The sequence below is a fragment of the Cololabis saira genome, chromosome 21 (genome assembly GCF_033807715.1).
Source record: "Cololabis saira isolate AMF1-May2022 chromosome 21, fColSai1.1, whole genome shotgun sequence".
NCBI lineage: Eukaryota > Metazoa > Chordata > Actinopteri > Beloniformes > Belonidae > Cololabis > Cololabis saira.
Genome location: NC_084607.1, coordinates 9,223,159 through 9,242,745, shown reverse-complemented (window position 1 = coordinate 9,242,745; position 19,587 = coordinate 9,223,159). Strand labels below are relative to the sequence as shown.

The 19,587-nt window shown below is 40.7% G+C and overlaps 1 protein-coding gene and 1 non-coding gene across 3 annotated transcripts in view; both read left to right on the top strand.

Annotated features, from left to right (window-relative positions):
* Positions 1-19,587, top strand: part of kcnh6a (potassium voltage-gated channel, subfamily H (eag-related), member 6a) — a 31,840-nt gene that overhangs the window by 6,955 nt on the left and 5,298 nt on the right. Inside the window, exons 6-11 of one of the 2 annotated variants that reach the window (XM_061712623.1) lie at positions 362-564; positions 13,811-14,233; positions 15,361-15,787; positions 16,777-16,976; positions 17,852-18,104; positions 18,580-18,773. In XM_061712623.1, the coding sequence (XP_061568607.1) occupies positions 362-564; positions 13,811-14,233; positions 15,361-15,787; positions 16,777-16,976; positions 17,852-18,104; positions 18,580-18,773 (1,700 nt within the window). Of the gene's footprint in view, positions 1-361; positions 565-13,810; positions 14,234-15,357; positions 15,788-16,776; positions 16,977-17,851; positions 18,105-18,579; positions 18,774-19,587 lie in introns of both variants that reach the window. The other variant, XM_061712622.1, reaches the window with a different exon arrangement.
* Positions 17,159-17,230, top strand: trnac-gca (transfer RNA cysteine (anticodon GCA)). The gene has a single exon. It is a non-coding gene; the product is annotated as a tRNA-Cys (tRNA).

The window sequence follows — 19,587 nt, the reverse complement described above, 5'->3', positions numbered from 1 at the left end:
TTTGTACAGGATTCAAGTTCCAAACTGTCACCTTTTTTATTAATTTTCACCATGGTCTCATATCCGCGTTTTCCTTTCAGGTTTAAATCGATCTGAACTGATTTGGGCTGTTTGTTGCGAATGAACAGAGAGATTTTGTTTACGAGATTTGATATTCACCATATAAGCCATATGTTCCATATGTTTTGAACATGTTTGCATGAAATTTAAAGGTTAAAACAAAGTGAGGAAATAATATTGTTTGAATTCAATATCAGAAGTGGGTTTTTTTAGCTTCTTTTTTTCTTTGTTTGAGGTTACACTTCCATCTGAATTCATTTTTCCTTGATCGCTGTAGTTTTGTTACCCTTTCTTGCTGTAGATCTAAAGTCCGGTGTCCTCAACTCCACCTCAGACTCAGATCTGATGAGACATAGAGCCATCAGCCGCATCCCTCAGGTCACCCTCACGTTTGGCTCAGACAGGATGAGACCGCCGTCGCCCACGGAGATTGAAATCATCGCACCCAGCAAGGTTAAAGATCGAACCCAAAACGTCACAGAGAAAGTTACTCACGTCACGCAGGTGAGAGCTCCATCCAGGGGGAAAGGGGAACTGAGAGCTGATAAATCCCATCCGCCACTTCTGGTACCGTTTGTCATCAACTTAGTTGTTCTTGTTGGTGTATAAGTCGACATAAATCTAAGAACAAAGTTTTATATGCTGCTCTTATTATTGGCACGTCAAAACAGTGCCATAATTCGCCATAATTCGTAGTTGTAAAAAAAGTTTGTAGCTTTTGTAAAAAAGGTTTGTAGCTTTGTATATCCAATGTTGCACACAGACGAATTAATTCCACAGCTACAAAAATGTTTTACACATGCACGAAATATTTCTAAAAGTACAAATATTTTTTGCACACGCACAAAATATTTCTACAAGTACAAATATTTTTTGCAAGCACAAATATTTTTTGCACACGCAGAAAATATTTCTACAAGTACAAAGTTTATTTACAGATACAAAATATTTATGGCTTTAATTTGAGCCCATAGTTTTACATCCGTTTTGTCTTACTTTTTATGAAATTTAAATTGATATTTATGGGAATTGCGTGACACACCTGCTCTGGATCTGCAGAGAGATGGTTCAAGCCAAGGTGGCTTTGAACGACACGTGTTTTGCTGCTAACTGAGGATGCTTAAAGACATTCGCAGTCACAGGATGAATGTGTGAAACAATGGTCTCACCTGGGGTGTGACTCCTGGGCCACTTGCAAGCTCAGCAGCCTTGTGTCATCACACCACAGCATCTCCAGGCTCCTTTCAACTCAAGGGGCAAAAATAAGTCTCCTGTTAAAAGCTGACAACAACAAAAATGCTCCCTTTCAGCAATCACTAGAATAGACTCTTGTATTAAAACCTGAGGTGCTAATAGTGGTTCTCATCCTGCTGTAGAGGATTCAAGACGTTTAGTTAAAACCTGCTTGAAAGTCATTGTGCAGTCAAAGTTCTGCAACTTCTTATACATATAACTTTGCATTGTGCCGTATTCAGTCTTTATAAAATTCTACAGCACTTGAAACATGTTATTTGTTTTACATTTTAGTCACACAGAGAGCAGAGTTTCACGTTCTGGCTTGTGTGGTGCAGTGTTGGTGTTGGTTCTTCTCTGTTCGGTATCAGCTCCCTTCTGTCAACTGACCTTATTTCTTATTATTTTAGGGATAATAAATCCCAGCATTTTGCAAAAGGAGTACACCGTTTTGACTAAAGCCCTTCAAATCTGGAGCAGGTGCCCCACTTCTCTCCATCATTGACTTGTTAATTAACAGCATCTGCTCCAAAAAATATGTCGCTGAGTGTTTCTCAGGATTCTTCTTATGACTGGGTTTGAGATTTGATGCACAATTTGCTATATCTGACTTACATTGCCAACATTTAGATGAAACATTAAAGCTTGGGTAGGAGATCTTTAAGTAGGTAACATTTTTGCTATATTACCTCTAATTATCTTTCCCCACCAATAGCAAACAGTTAAATAAATACTCTCACACATCTAATCACTGTGCGTGACCCCAGCAAAGTTATTGTTGGCTTGTCCGTCAAACTTTAATGCCTCAGTGAACTTTTAGAGGGGTGGCTTTAGAGGAAGGTCTGGAGGAAGAAGTCCCTGACTCCTACTGGTTTCTACAACATCTCCTTCCCAAACCTTAAAGGGGACCTATTATGGCATCTAATGTCTATTTTAAACAGGCTTTGAATGTCTTAAAAACAAGCTTTTGATTTTTTTTGCTAAATAAAAGAGAAATTCAACCTCTGAGCCATGTCTTTATCATCCCATTCTCTAACCTCATTATCTATGAGGGATTCTGAGTGGGCAGGGAGGCTATGATGATGAGGCTCTGTGCTGATTGGCTGCCTGAATGACGCTATACACCGCTGCGAAAAATGGCGGAAGCTCCGGCCGGCGGAGTTATTTACACCGTGTCCTAATAACTGCATGCAATGCGAGCGAGCGTCACCGACAAAATTAATTCCATTGCTTTATTTTCTACAGACTGTCCTAACTGTCCGCAGTGACACAGCGCTGTGCAGTGCGACTCGGCGTGCCACGGCGCGCCGTTTTGAGCTGAACATTTGTCGGACGCCTTGCTTCTATTTTCTTCCTGCCGCTCGCGTTGAAAGCCGGTTGAAAGCGCTGTAGGAAACAGTCATGATGAGGAACGGCTGATCCAGTTAGTTGAAATGAGAAGTTATCTCTATGATACCTCCTCATTTCACTACAAAAACGTCAATAAAGTGGCAGCTGCTGGAGGGAGATGGACAGGGAGCGTCCGATGTCACGCAGTGCGACGCGATAATCGGACGCTCGCATGCAGTTACACGGTTTTATAGTTGTGGGTGTGGTTTGCATTTTGGTTACGTAACGAAAATAAGCCAAATCTGAACGGCACGTAGAAGTCACATGACACTGGACGGATCATCCGGGCGGCTCTACAGACACTGCAGAATTTGGTTGCTTTCCTCCTTCTCTGAGTTGGCAGGCTGAGGGGAGACCACTTTATATATGTTAAAGCAAGAAAAACCTGTTTTTCATAATAGGTCCCCTTTAAATGACCTTAAGTGAGTCAATCAATGTTGCTCAGTTAAATCTGTCTGCACTTCTGGAGCCACATACATATATATCACAATCTTGTTTATGTTGTTAGTTTAGAAAACTGTGTTGGATATACGTTCTCCTATCTCCTATATCTCCTATATCGTTCCAATGGCTATTTGTCTTGTGTAGTTTCAAACAGTCTCGTGACCGTAAAGCACACGCGTGTGCCTTGTGGCTGAACAGTGCTGCTGTGATGGTCGTGAGACGAGATGTTGCTTCTTCACACCGGGGGCTACTGACGATCAACAGCTGAGTCAGTGCACAGTGGAGGCCACGTGATCCTGGAAAAACTGAGTCCAGAAATAGGAGACCTCTTAAAAGGCCTGGCAGACCACTTAACTTGTTATCTTGACTCTGCTGATGTCATGAACAAGTTTGGATGTCCAGTGAGCGCCCCTCCGTATTAGCGCACCAGTGAGTGTTTGCCTGCCTGTCAGGGAGGTTTGTTTTACTTTTTGTTATGTTTCTGCTGGAAAGTAGAGAGCCGTTATTAGAGCTATCCGTCTCTGGAATGTCCTTTGCTGACAGACCACACACTGTCTTCCTCACAACAACTCAGTCCAGCGATATTTCCTTAAATCTAATTTTTGGGGGGAATTAACAAAGTAAATAGTCTTCCTACAACACATTTCTAAGTGCGTATGAAAGGAGCATCTTAAAGAGGTGGGCAGAGGCTCACGAGTCTGGTAAAAACTGTGTCTGCAAATTGTGAATCAATTTGCAGAAACGTAAAACTGCAAAGGCTTTGAATATATTACTTTGTACAGTATCAAATATCATCATTGGATTGAGAGAATCTGATGAAATCTCTGTATGCACAGGACACGGCCGAAACTCAATTTAGGATGATCTTCTGGCTGTCAGGCGGTATTGCATTAAAGATAGGCATGATTTTGTAATAGAAATAACTGCATGGAAGGACACAGTTCACAGTGTCATCCACACATGCAGGTCAAAACTCTGTCGTGCAAAGAATATGATCCATGAACACATCCAGCCCTCTTTAATAAGCCGGAGCCAATTTTTAAATGGACTGAACTGAGGCAAAGTGGAAAACTATTTTGTGGTCAGACAAATCCAAATTTCGTGGACGCTGCATCCTCCAGATTAAAGAGGAGATGCTCCATCCAGGTGGTTATCAGCACTCAGTTCATACGCCCACTTCCCTGATGTATGGAAGTGCATTCATTGGAAATTTTCCCTCTGGGGGACTATTAAAGGATTTCTTATCTTATCTTATCTTATCATGCCAGCTGAAGGGGAAGCTTGCAGACCTGGAAAAAAAGCCCATCAAGTTTATACAGGTTTTTCAGAGCAACATACAGTATTCAAAGGAAGGCATTGCACGTTTCAGGAAGACAATGCTATAATGAATTCTCCATCCATTAGAAAAACATTGCTTTGTAGAGGAAGAGACACAAATCCAGGACTGTTGAGCAGCTCAAAACTTCATGGAGACACATAGTCAAAAGGCCCATATGTTTTTTTCTTAAGATGGTTCATTTCCTCAGTGGTGGGTCAAAGTTTAAGTGTATTGTTGTTTCGATTTACTGTAACTGTGCAGGATGATTATTGTGTAGAACTATTATATCTGCGTTTAGATGTTAGTGATCGTCTGTTAAAGGGGAAAGTTTCGTTTTTTATAACCTGGACCTTATTTCTGACATTTTTTATGGTCGTATACTCACCCAGAAAAGTTTGGTGTCATTTGGAGTCCTTCGGAAGATATTAGGAGTTTTGTGCGAGCCGCTTATCCATATAATGGTAGCGAATGGGGGCACAGCGGGACACAGACGATGCAGCGTCTAAATAACACATTATTGCCGCGAAACCCGTTCATTTCTTTTGCCCACTCTTGCTACATCTTAGTCCCCAGGTTTTTATTCAGTTAAACACATAATAACTTACTAACAACAAGGAAACCAGTTTGTAAACAAGACCTCTGAACTCATGACGTCATCTGTGTGCGCGCATCCCAGACACAGCTCCGTGTACAGCTGGAGTTCGCTACTGTTAGTTTACTGTTAGTTATTTGAAACATGTCTGAATATTTGTCAAATTCTGAGGTTGTGGACGACGACTTTGAATATGATGGACGTCATTACCGTTTTCTAGTCTAAGTTACCGTTTTAAGTCTAGCTGTACCTGTCCGGGATGCGCGCACAGAGATGACGTCATGCAGGACAGAGGTCTTGTTTACAAACTGATTTCCTTGTTGTTAGTGAGTTATTATGTGTTTAACTGAATAAAAACCTGGGGACTAAGATGTAGCAAGAGTGGGCAAAAGAAATGAACGAGTTTCGCGGCAATAATGTGTTATTTAGATGCTGCATCGTCTGTGTCCCGCTGTGCCCCCATTCGCTACCATTATATGGATAAGCGGCTCGCACAAAACTCCTAATATCTTCCGAAGGACTCCAAATGACACCAAACTTTCCTGGGTGAGTATACGACCATAAAAAATGCCAGAAATAAGGTCCAGGTTGTAAAAAACGAAACTTTCCCTTTAACATGCTAATAACCTTCTTATCAAGCCCTGGTGACGTGATGTTGCTGTGCTTGTCTATGTCAGCTGGTTGAACGCTGGACGTTTTTTGTTCTTCCACCTGTCTTAAACATATGTTAATAATTGAACAGATGAATGTGAAAGACGTAATATAGAGAATCGTCCTACAGATTCAGTCTTTACATCTCTGCTGCTCCTTTTTCCACCTGGGCCATGATGGCTATCTTTTTCTAGCTCTTCAGTCAACTACTCTACAGTAAAACATGCAAGGATGATTGTTTCTAAAAAAAAACTGGAGCAGTTTACCGGTATACACATTTTTAAATAATGTGTGTGATTATTGTGGAAAAGTTCTGGTCCTGTGTTGTTGCTGTATGGTTTGTGAGCAAACGCGGTACTTGAGCGGTGGAGAGGGCAGGGCTGAGTACGTGAGGTTGCATGAGGAGAGTGTGTGGGTGTGTGTTGGGCTCGCGGGCTGTCTGTGAAGCCGTCTGTGGAAGTGGAGACTGGTCCTGGCGAGATGTAGTTATGAAAGCGAGAGAAAATAGCGGCTGCTGTGACGCTATCGAGCGGCATGCGGTGGCTTGATGCTGCTAATGACCTTGGCCTCTGTCACTAATGGAAATGGAGGACAGCAGCCGTATGGGCTGCTCTCTTCATCTGCTCTCCACAACATCACATCCAAGTCCCCCCCCCCCCAAAAAAAAGCTGTCTTCATGAAGCTGCTTGCGGAGATATCATGGCACTGAGTTTCTGAATAAATATTGTATATTGGCCTAAATCAGGGAAGTCTTTTCTACTTCCACATGGGAAAAAACAGCTGTTTGAGGATGGTGTGTTATTAATGAGTCATATTAGTCAAAAAGTGGCATTTACTCACCTTTTAATTACATTTTGACGTGACCTAGTGCAAAAAACGAGAAATGAAGGTTGCCATCGATCTGTGTTCATATTGATTTCCCTGTTTGAAATGCTCAGGGTGTGATTGATTCAGCTGTAGCTTATTAAAGAAGGATAACTGTAAAAGAACCTCAGCACCAGGAATCCAGCAGAGCGTGTTTAGAGGGCACAGAGAAATGTGTTTATATGGCGCCCCCTGGCTTTAAGTGAGCTCAAAATAGGACAACGGAGAGAAATACGTCATTACAATTGAGTGGGGTTCTGATTTCGATTTGTGTGTGTGTGTGTTTGTGTGTGTGTGTGTGTGTGTGTGTGTGTGTGTGTGTGTGTGTGTGTGTGTGTGTGTGTGTGTGTGTGTGTGTGAACATGTTTTATAAAGTATAAAGACTTATACAATAGTGGGAGTGCCAAAAAAGACATGAATCTCTAACTGAATAAGACCATTATGTAGGAATAATGACAAATACGTGTTAAAATAGAAAGAAAAATGAGTAAAAGAATAATTGCGTCTAAAATGTAGAAGTGGGTCACACGAAAGGAAAACGGGAAAAGAAATTTGCTGATGTGACAAAAATCACAGAAATAAAAAAGTTATAGAAAGTGAAAAATAAGAAAACAAAACCCACAGTATTAATAACATCACATAAGAGATATACTAGATTATAAAAAAATATTCTTTAAAATTTTAACATTTTACACTTTTAGTTGTTTTTTGATTTATTCTTTGCTTTATATAAATGTGTGCTGTGTCTAGTTTTCCACGCCTCCAAATTCTTGCTCAAGGAAGAAAGAGTTGATTCGGTTTAGGGAGTTTAAAAGTCAAACCGGAGCGGCTGAACGACAGTCTGCTGATTTTCCTCTGTGTCATGGGACGTGTACAGATTCACAACCAAGTAACAAAATAATCCCACACTTTGCTTCCCCCTGCCCTTCATCAATCCATCTATATAGTTCGGAACATGCCCTCTGGTGTTCAATATGAGGAACTACAGTTACTTATGGCTAGACTGGCTTGATGTCAGTGGTCACAAAGCTAAAGTAGCTAATTAACGCTCATTAAGCAACTCATTAGACAAACTTATTTTTATAGTTTCTAACACGCTCTTGCATGTAACCTATGCGGTTCATGACATAGTCAAACAACTGACTTTAAAGGGGACCTATTATGGCATCTAATACCTATTTTAAACAGGCCTTGAATGTCTTAAAAACAAGCTTTTGATTGTTTTTGCTAAATAGATTAGAAATTCAGCCTCTGAGCCATGTCTGCAGCATCCCAGTCTCTAAACTCATTATCTATGCGGGATTCTGAGTGGGCGGGGCTATGATAATGAGGCCCTGTGCTGATTGGCTGCCTGAATGACGCGATACACCGCTACGAAAAAATGGCGGAAGCTCCGGCTGGTGGAGTTAGTTGTGGGCGTGGTTTCATGCATCGGAGGCCAACCTATGTTAAAAGTCTTATGGCCAGGCAGGAGAAAAATAAAAATAATATTTTAGAGGAGGAAGATTTTTTTTTTTTTGAGGTGAGGTGAAAATGAGGCGTTATAAGCTGCTCGGTGGCACAGTGGGTTAAGCAAGCGGCTCATGTACTGAGGCTACAGTCCTGCAGCGGGTGCAGGTTTGAATCCTGGCCTGCGCACCTTTGCTGCATGTCATCCCCATTCTCTGTCTCTCTACCCCCTTCCTGTCTGCAACTTCAATAATGGCAACTAGAGCCACAAAAAAAAAAAAAAAAAAAAGAGGTGTTATAATTATCATAACTATAGTAAGGAAGAGTATTAGGGCCAGGCAGGAGAAAAATAAAAATAATATTTTAGAGGAGGAAGATTTTTTTTTCATTATGCACTTCGAGAAAAAAGTTGAAATGTCGAGAAAAAAGTTGAAATGTCGAGATTAATGTTGAAGTACAATTTCAAGAATGAAGTCGAAATTTCAAGAATAAAGTCGAAATTTCGTGAATAAAGTCCAAAAACATTTTGACTTTTTTCTCGACATTTCGACTTTTTTCTCGAAGTGCATAATGAAAAAAAAAAAAATCTTCCTCCTCTAAAATATTATTTTTATTTTTCTCCTGCCTGGCCCTAAGACTTTTCCGTACATCATGTATTTTCTCATATATTTTTTTCACTAAGTGTCTTTTTATTTCTTTCATGAATTCCTCTTTGTATTTCTTCATCGTACTTTTGTAGACGTATTCCTGTTCTTCTATCACTGATGTCCCAGTTTGATTCCAGCAACTTAGCTTTGCCATTAAGATCATTATTAGAGTTTCAGGGTTTTTTAAGTGCATTTAGCCTAGTTAACTAACTGATCTAATCATAATACGTGTAAGACACTTGTTAGAATACAGTCATTATTAAATCAGGTGCACATAAAGCAGCTCATCTGCAAGATGTGCAACTAAATTTGCCTTACAGCGCCGTCACTGGCTGATGCACTCCAGTGGAGGGGTCTGTTCTGTCATTCATGGATAATTCTTGAATGTTTTTGAAAGATGATCCCTTGGCAAAGGCAGGGCTATGGGCAGGGAGGAAGACAAAAGGAGCACAAGGGAGGAATATTCAGACCGATAGACAGAAGTTGTCCTTTTCCTCAAGTTCTGTCTCTCATTCTTACTTTTCTCCTACTTTTCACCCTTTGTGTGCATCACCATGAGCTTCAAACTTCAGCCCGTGAGTACTTTTAGGTTTACTGGGTTTACATGCTCCAAACTGCTGCTCAAAAGCTCCTTGTCTTTTTTAAGCTTCTCATGCCAGTATGCCAACTCTCCCGTTTCCTTTCTTGTGTCTTTACTCTTGAGCTGCTTACACTTTCTGCAGCAGACACTTTATTTCAGTTGGGGTTCCCTTTTGTTCAGATTCAGGAATATTGATGGTAGAAAAGGTCTGGTTATTTACTTTCAAGAGTTGTGGTCCTGTTTTAACTTTAATTCTGAGTTTTTAAAAAGTACATATCAACATAATGTCTGTGGGTTGTTGAGACAGGACAAGGACAAGCTGAAAAAAGTTTTTACTTCATCCACAATTATGTCTGAATTTTTATGATTATGAGAACTTTAAATCGTGGTTATTGTACTGATATTTATTTAAGCTTCCCTCATATTTGACATTGCAACTGTATTTTACATTCAGTGGAGCTCATGAGCCGTTATTTGTTGCTGTGATCCACAGGGAACCGTTGCGTGCAGCGGCAGCAGTTGTTCCCTGGTCATCATTATGAAACACAGTGGTGGACAACATCAATAACATCAAATTTCTTGGATGGGTGCACCGTTCCTCGTGTGTTTACATAGTCATTACTGGCGTTGTCCTTTCACAACTGTTCAGCCTCTGCGGGAGAAGCACAGGTTGTTGAGCTGAAGGAAATCAATAAATTGTGTGTTTTCGCACCAGATATATAAGCAGATTTATCGAGCTGCAGCTGGTGCAGAATCCAACATCCCGCTCTAATGCACCCAGCTCTTTCCTTGTAAGGGTCTTTTCCTCTGTGATTTTGGCCAAGTACACATTTGGTAACTTTTTTGGAGAACTTTGCTCTTGAGAAACTATTTAACTTTACTATTTTGGGGTCTCTGTTTTTATTTGAACAGGCAACGGGATTTTTTTTTTCTCTCTCAAAGAACTAGAAGTGCAAAGAGATCTTATCTTGCAAGATCTACGTTTTGGTTGCTGTGTTGTCTTAGTGTGACATTTTATTGAAGAGGCGCCAAAGCTGTACTCGTCTTAAAAGTCAATCTTCTTTTACTTAAAGTGGAGCATATTTATCTGAGCTGAGATGAAAATGAAGGTCTCTGTTTTTAAAAGGTTTCTCTGGAGATTGAAACACCAGAGTGAAATGGGTTTTAAGTGTTTTGGGCTTGTTAGTAAGTGCTGTTGCCCGTCTCGGAGAAGTTGGAAGGATGCAAACGCCACCTCTTCACATGCGCAGCGATAATTCAGCCAAACAGAGCCCTGACCTTGCTGTTAACATGAATTAATTAAAATCACTCATCTGCATGGACCCCAGTCAATGCAAGCACTTACTCTGGTCCACAATTGACCAGAGCACTGGCAGGAGTCAGGTGGTTCCGACAAAATGGGTGTCACATGGGTTTAAAAAGGCAGATTTGGCTTCAGTGGGGTATTTAAAAAGGCCAGTTGTGAGATGTTTAGCGAGACCAGGACTTTACTCTGGATTGGCATGTTTGTCGAGTAGGCATACCTGAGATTTTTGTGCAAGAAGGTGATGCAAGACAGGAGATGGATGTTGCACAGCAGTCTGGCACGCCTGCTGAGGGTTTGCTGCGGGTTTGGTGTCTGGCATCTGGATGAGAACCTGGATATGGAGGCTCTGATTGTCGTTCCGGTCAGTGGGATCTTTACTCACCACTGACTACTCACTCTCCTCTGAAAATACTGCTTTATGTTGCTCCGCCTCTCCGTTATCACTCACGGACAGGTGGCAGCGCTCAGTGGAGACTCGTTGGCCATATTTGTCTTTTTTCTCTCACATAACAAAGACTAGGCTTGAATTTTTACTGCGCATTTACTCCAATATTATGTCTCACATTGAAAAACAATGCACTTTGACATTTTGTTCTGCTAGTTTCCACTCATTAACATAGAGTAACGCATTTAAGTGAAAGCCAGACAAAAATAGATATTAATATATGACTTTTGTTGCAGATTTATGTATTTTTTATGAAATATGCTGGGCTATACTTTGAGGCTGAAGTGTGGTATGTGTAATGCAAACCTTCTCTGCTTCCCACATCATTATATTTTACATGACCTCTTGTTTACTGCTCCCTTTCTTCTAAGTACTATGGTCATGCAATATGTTGTACCCACTTTAAACTTTCCTTCCTTTCAGTTTATTGTAGGGAGAGTTTGGTTGGTCAGTAAAAACACTTAATATATACGAAGTTGTTCATGTGACCACAGAGGAACATGTGTGTTTATGAGAGAGGCTGAAAGCAGAAGCAGACTCACACTCAGGAGGCAGGCAGGTGAAGATGTTAACGAAGCTTTTATAGAACAAAAGAAAAAAGGGTTTCAATGAGATTAGAAATGAAAATAAAAACACACAAAACTATTGTTAATATTTGATATATTTACCACAGAGTACATTAACGTTGATAAGTGGTAACTAATATAAGGTGATGTTATATTACTGACCAATAGTCTTTTTTTGCTTTAGAAAGTTTTTAACTGGAATCTGACTGAATCTCCTAAAATATTTAGAAATTAGCTTAAGTTCTGTGTTTATTATCTCGTTTTGTGCACCAGACCTTCCCTGACAAAAGGAGAGACATAATTCACAATCCACAATCCCTTGTGTCTGCAACATTCAAACACATGCTCAGTTATTTTCATCAACTGTGACTCATGTAAATAAAGGACAGGAGGATCTGTCACTAGTGTATCTCTTCCTTTCTCTTTGTCTAGGAATGAAGTAAAATGTCCTACTATATCTTATTATTGCATAAAGATAGTAATCAAGGCTCTTTGTGTGGAACATCTGTTTCACGACTGCAGACCACACATATGGTGCTTGGGAATTTTTTCTCACCATCTTTCTTTCTACTCGTCCTTCTCTCGTCCTGCTCAGGAAAAGAGGAAATTTGGGGATTTGTCTTTTGGCGTATCACCTGGACCATTGATGTGAAAATGAGACGGGAAGCAAAGCGCCGAACTCCGAACCCTGAGCTCCGAAACATAAGAAAAAAGTTTTGTTTTTTTAATTTAAAAAAATAATGACAAATAGCATAAATATATCATTTTAATCAGGAAAACTATAGTTCACTTCCTGTTTTAGTTTGGTTTAATTCAAAACAACTTTTACTGGTAATCAAAACCAAGAGTGAGCAACCTGACCTAAATATAAAATGTAGTTAATAATTTAGTTACGGTTAGCATTAGAGTTTTCACTCTAATGGACAAACTTCTTCCCTTTTTAATATATACTTATATAATATAACATAACCTAAAATCCATTTAGTCATTATAACAGCTCCCAGTGGTTATAGATACCAGCGTATTTATTTTCTTTCTGCTTTAGTTTAGTTTATAGTTTATTGTTTTGCACAGTTTTAAAGGTATACAAGAAAATATCAAAGATAAATATTATACGGTGCAGGAAGAGGCAAAAAACCCAATGGGCTTATTTGAAGTCTCCACTGAAGTTATTAAAATTTCCCAACACAAGATTAATATACAAAAACAAAAAGTATCACTACACAAAAGTGAAGGAAAACTAATAATGCAAAATAATGGAAAAATCATTCCACAATTTAGTCCCTATATCTCATCGAAAATTGACCTCTGCAAGTGAAAAATTTAGGAGGATGAAGATCTGAGGATTGTCAAGTTGAATAAGAATTAACCTGTGAATTTGATTTAAAGTAAGTCTTGAACTGTCCAGGAATATTCCCTTCACTTGAATTTATCTTATAAATAAAAACGCATATCTGAAAAATATTGATATCATAAATAGTAAGAATCTGGAGTTTCTGACATAAAGGAGTAAATGAAGCGTGTGACTCTGATCGAGTTGCAATCCTAACAAAACGTTTCTGTAGGACCAGAATTTTGTGAAGAGTTGTAGGAAAAGTATTTGCCCAAACTATATTACAATATGAGAGATAAGGATACATTAAACCAGGGGTCGGCAACCCAAAATGTTGAAAGAGCCATATTGGACCAAAAACACAAAAAACAAATATGTCTGGAGCCGCAAAACATGAAAAGTCTTGTATAAGCCTTAGAATGAAGGCGACACATGCTGCATGTTTCTATATGAGTTATAACTGGGGGAAGATTTTTTTTTTCATTATGCACTTTGAGAAAAAAGTCGAAATGTCAAGATTAATGTTGAAGTACAATCTTGAGAAAATAGTCGAAATGTCGAGAAAAAAGTCGAAAAGTCAAGAAAAAAATCAAATGTTGAGGAAAAAGTCAATGTCGAGAAAAAAGTCAAAATGTCGAGAAAAAAGTCGAAATGTCGAGATTAAAAAGGAAAGGAAAAAAGAGAAAAAAGGAAGAAAAAAAAAGAAAAAAAGGAAAAAAAAGTCAAACATTTTTGAAAAAGCTCCAGGAGCCACTACGGCGGCGCTATAAAGCCGCATGCGGCTCTAGAGCCGCGGGTTGCCGACCCCTGCATTAAACTATGATAAAGTGTAAGGAGACAACTCGTTGTGACAAGATGACTAACCCGCCTTATAATGCCAATGGATGTATAAATTTTTCTGCTTTCAACATGTCCGTGTGCCCGTCTCCTCAGGTGTTGTCTCTTGGTGCTGATGTGCTGCCAGAATACAAACTCCAGGCCCCGCGTATTCACCGGTGCACCATCCTCCACTACAGCCCCTTCAAGGCGGTTTGGGACTGGATCATCCTGCTGCTGGTCATCTACACGGCCATCTTCACACCTTACTCCGCCGCGTTCCTTCTCAACGAGGCGGAGGAAGAGCAGAGGAGGTCTTGCGGCTACACCTGCAACCCGCTCAACGTGGTGGAACTCGTGGTGGACGTCATGTTCATCGTGGACATCCTCATCAACTTCAGGACCACCTACGTCAATCACAACGACGAGGTGGTCAGCCACCCCGGACGCATCGCACAGCACTACTTCAAGGGCTGGTTCCTCATCGACATAGTCGCCGCCATCCCGTTGGATTTCATATTTCGTTCTGGGTCACACGAGGTGAGAAAAAAAAAGGTTTCTTTTTTGAAGGATTAGTTTAAAGGGGACCTATTATGAAAAACACGTTTTTTCTTGCTTTAACATATATAAAGTGGTCTCCCCTCAGCCTGCCAACTCAGAGAAGGAGGAAAGCAACCAAATTCTGCAGTGTCTGTACAGCCGCCCGGATGAGCAATCCAGTCTGATGTGGCTTCTACGAGCCGTTCAGATTGTGCACACTTTCGTTACGTAACCAAAATGCAATTTGCATCGGTTAGCCTCCGATGCGTGAAACCACGCCCACAACTAACTCCGCCGGCCAGAGCTTCCGCCATTTTTTCGTAGCGGTGTATCGCGTCATTCAGGCAGCCAATCAGCACAGAGCCTCATTATCATAGCCCCGCCCACTCAGACTCCTGCATAGATAATGAGGTTAGAGAATGAGATGATAAAGAGATGGATCAGAGGCAGAATTTCTAATTTATTTAGCAAAAACAATCAAAAGCTTGTTTTTAAGACATTCAAGGCCTGTTTAAAATAGGTATTAGATGCCATAATAGGTCCCCTTTAATATAATCAGTGGTTGCTCAGATTCCATGTAAAACACAGTAGATGAAACCAGCTATTTACAACCACATGATTGTTTGTGTTTTCCCTCTCACACTTGCCTTAACCTGCTTAGCTTTTTTTTGTTACAAAATTGGTAAAAGTAGGATGAAAATAAGAAGAAATGGAGGACAGAAGATGGACTTTACAGGAGAAATTAAAACACACTGCTTGGTGCAAGAACTTATACCAGAATCTGATAGCCTGCAGAATTTCACGTCCATAGCTCTCTGTCCTTAAACAATATTGTCTTAATTTCCACTATCTTTATCAATTAAAGAAAAAAAAACAGGTGTTTCATTCATTCTTCGTTGTATGCATTTAAACTCTTTTATACTGTTTTTTTGCAGCTACCTCTATCAATATTTGAGACACTAAAGAGTTTTTACAGATGATCAATCTGCTCTATTAATGGAGAATGCTGACATTTACTAAATATAGTGAGAAAAATTCAAGATTCTGCGATGAATATATCATATCTCCACTTTGTAGACAGGCTCAAAACCACATGCAGGACTAATGGTAACTTGCTCCGTCAGCAGGCCGAGCCTCAGACCCAAACGACCCTGATCGGACTACTGAAGACGGCCCGGCTGCTGAGGCTGGTGCGCGTGGCCAGGAAGTTGGACCGTTACTCCGAGTATGGAGCTGCCGTCCTCTTCCTCCTCATGTGCACGTTTGCCCTCATCGCCCACTGGCTGGCCTGCATCTGGTACGCCATCGGCAACATGGAGCGCACCAGCACCGCCCGGGTCGGCGTGCTGAAGATCGGCTGGCTGGACAACCTGGCCGAGCAGATTGGTAAAAAATACCATGACAACGACACGGCCTCGGGGCCCACCATCAACGACAAGTACGTCACAGCCTTGTACTTCACCTTCAGCAGCCTGACCAGTGTGGGCTTTGGCAACGTCTCGCCCAACACCAACCCAGAGAAGATCTTCTCCATCTGTGTCATGCTCATTGGATGTGAGTCTCTTCTTCAACACGGGCTTCTGAGATCAAATAAGATGCATATGATTATAGAAATCCACTTTCCCCCCACCATATTGTGTATTATATGAAAATAAGTTCCTAGGGGTAATAATTGATAATAAACTTAGCTGGAAATCACATATAAATAGTGTAAAATCAAAAATGTCTAAAACCCTAGCAATATTGAATAAAACAAATTATTTTTTGCGTCAAAGAGCACAGTTTTTGATGTATAACTCACTCATAGTTCCATACATGACATATTGTGTGGAGGTATGGGGTAACACCTATAAAACAAATACAAACCCTATTTTCCTGTTACAGAAAAGAGCTTTAAGGATAAGCAAATAATATCTTTATTAAATATAATACTCTAAAATTCCATGATATAGCAGTGCAGAAAACTGTTGTATTTGCCTTTAAAGCCCAGCAGAAACTGCTTCCAAACTGCATTCAGGACTTGTTCCAAATAAAAAAAAACCCGCTATGACCTGAGGGGGAAACTCACGTTTGAGATGACTACAGCAAGAACTAATATTAAAAAGAGATGTACATCAATTAAGGCTGGAGAAATTTGGAATAGTTGTGACAACGACCTAAAAATGTGCAGTTCTATCTTCATGTTTAAGGAAATGTTTAAAGAAAATACTGTAAATAAATATAAAACGCTATAATTATAAAGTATATTATCAAAAACATTCTAGAATGTGAAACGTCAATTTTGTCTTACTTATTTTTGTCTTCTTTACGTATAGTTTGTTTCCACAGAGTAATGCTAATGTCTCATATTTAAGCTGATCTTAAGATAAAAAGGGTCGGCACTATAAGCTACGGCTTCAGCCTACACCTTTTCAGCAAAAGAAATGTTTATTTTACCTTTTCATCTTGTTTTGTAAAAAAAGTGTTTACAAGCCGAAATAAAGATTCATTCATTCATTCATTGTTTGATTGAACTTGGTATTTTTTGCCTTCTTCTCATGCAGCTCTGATGTACGCCAGCATCTTTGGGAACGTGTCAGCCATCATTCAGCGTCTGTATTCGGGCACGGCCCGTTACCACACGCAGATGCTGCGCATCAAAGAGTTCATCCGCTTCCACCAGATCCCTGGAGGTCTGAGACAGAGACTGGAGGAATACTTCCAGCACGCCTGGTCGTACACCAACGGCATCGACATGAACGCTGTAAGTTATCCAGCCACTGTCTTGTTTGGGTTTTGGGCTCGAAACATATTTACTGCTGGTACGTAGAGCATAGCTCTTCTTATAGTGTATTACCAAATGGTGTGTTTCACCTCTGTTTCTATGCACTAGGAAAGTGAAAGCATGTGAATTTGAGTGAATGAAATGACACCTGACTATCCAGTGGGGGTATAGCTCAGTGGTAGAGCATTTGACTGCAGATCAAGAGGTCCCTAGTTCAAATCTGGGTGCCCCCTCTCTTTTTCTGAGGAGGATAATAATTGTTACTTATAACATGTATGTTTTCTTTATCAGCTCGCCATCGTCATAAAGTTAAAGATTTCAGGTCCAGGTGAAATATCAGTACATTTGTAAAAACCTCAAAGCACTTTACTGGATTCAAGTGCATTTTAATTGGTTTTTTTTTTGCAGGTTTAACGTTCTGTGTTTGGCCCACACGGTTTATTTGTCATGCTTTGTGCAGCAGCATTGAACCACTTTTGGCTGAGCCTGTTTTTGAGGGTTTTTACATCAGCCGTATTCTATTTGACTGCAGCTCAACAGACTCCAGCTCCTTTTATTTTGCATTTACATTCTGGTTCCAGTCATGTTGCTATAGCTACAAACCCATTTGACTATGTGGATCATATCGCTGCTTGTACTTGGGCCCCTGACCCCGAAGCACGATGCAGTCGGAGAGTCGGTAGAGCTTGCCAATTCAATGTGAGAATGGATAATCAGTTGGAGCGGCCGATGCCCCACATGAATCAATCTGACACATTGTTCTCTTCTCACCCCTCTTTCTTTTTTTTCTTTTTTCCCAAACCTACCTCACAGTTTCCTCGTATTTAACCGTTCGCCCTCTGTTTTTCCTGCAGGTTTTAAAGGGTTTCCCCGAGTGTCTGCAAGCGGACATCTGCCTCCACTTGAACCGCACCTTGCTGGACAACTGCAACGCTTTTCAGGGCGCCAACAAAGGCTGCCTGCGGGCTCTGGCCATGCGCTTCAGAACAACCCACGCCCCGCCGGGGGACACTCTCGTCCACAGCGGGGACATCCTCACCGCCCTCTACTTCATTTCCAGAGGCTCTATAGAGATCCTCAGGGACGACGTGGTGGTGGCCATACTGGGTGAGCTTCAGAACACTTAGAAAAAAGGGTTGTCAACCCTTTTTTAAACCAATACTTCTCACAGATTTATTGCAATTGGGCTGATTCATCATTCAGTTATTCTTCTTTTATTACTTTTAGTACGTGTTTGCATCCTCTCGGTGTGTTCTGGCTCTTCTATAAACCTAAAACCAAAGCTGATACCGGTCTTTGCGTCGTGCTGACACACAGTGTGTGTGTGTGTCAGGCTGCCAGGGGTGTTTGGGCACGGCGCCACTTTCATTCCACTGCGACATCGATCATCAATAGGGTCAGCGCTCAGTTCCAGGCTGCATATGTCATTTCTTTTTCAGCTGTGCTTATGACGGACCGATTATTTATTCCAATCTGTGGCACCGCAGTCTGCAGGTTTTGGAGACATCAGTGCCGTCTTTGATTTGTTATTAAAAATCTTTTTTGACGAGGTGTTTCGTTCATCTTGTTGTGATTCATGCAGGAAAGAATGACATCTTTGGTGAGGCCATAAGTCTGTACGGGAGGCCGGGGAAATCCAGTGCTGACGTCAGAGCTCTGACCTACTGCGATCTGCACAAGATTCAGAGGGACGACCTGCTGGAAGTGCTGGACATGTATCCGGACTTTGCCGACAGGTTCTGGAACAGTTTGGAGATCACGTTCAACCTCAGAGATGTGAGTGTCAGATGTCACCAACAACATCCCCATTTATCACACTTACAGCATCCTGTGGCTTCTTGGTCCCTGATAAGCGAGTCTCTCACTTATCAAACCAACAAAAGATGTTTCAAAACAAATCAGTTGCTTCTTTCTTCAGTACAGTCTGTCTCCACAACACACTCCGTAAACTACCGTATTGTCCTGAATATGAGACGACCCCAATTATAAGACGACCCCCTCTTTTTCAAGACTCAAGTTTGAAGAAAGACTTTTTGAACACCAAATAAAATTTTTATACAGAAAATAATTACAGTACATCTGAAACAAATGATTATAACAATATATTCGAGAGAAAAAGCATGTTATTTTGCCTCATTGAAATCATTATCTTGAAGTTTGCATCATAACTTCTCCTCAGCTGCCGGTTTACCTGCCGAACTTCCACTCACTTTTCTCCAGATTGTCGCTACGTTTCTCCACTTTCTGTTATCTCTTCTCTTATTTTCTTCTCTTTTCTTTCTTATACTATTTTTTTATTTTTCTTCTTCGTGACAGGGGTTCGCTTTGGCCTGGGGACTAAAATTCAGCATTCGCTTTAAAGATATCTGGCGCCATCTAGCGTTGTGAATGGGTATAACGTCTAGACCCCGAATGTAAGACGACCCCCACTTTTTCAGTCTTATTTCAATGCAAAAAACACCGTCTTATATTCAGGCCAATACGGTAATCGATTCACCGTTATACCAACAGGCAGCAACTTTCTGATGCACATCAGATGTTAAACTTAAGCTTGAGATACAGTTTGTATTTCTGAATTACTGAAACCAAT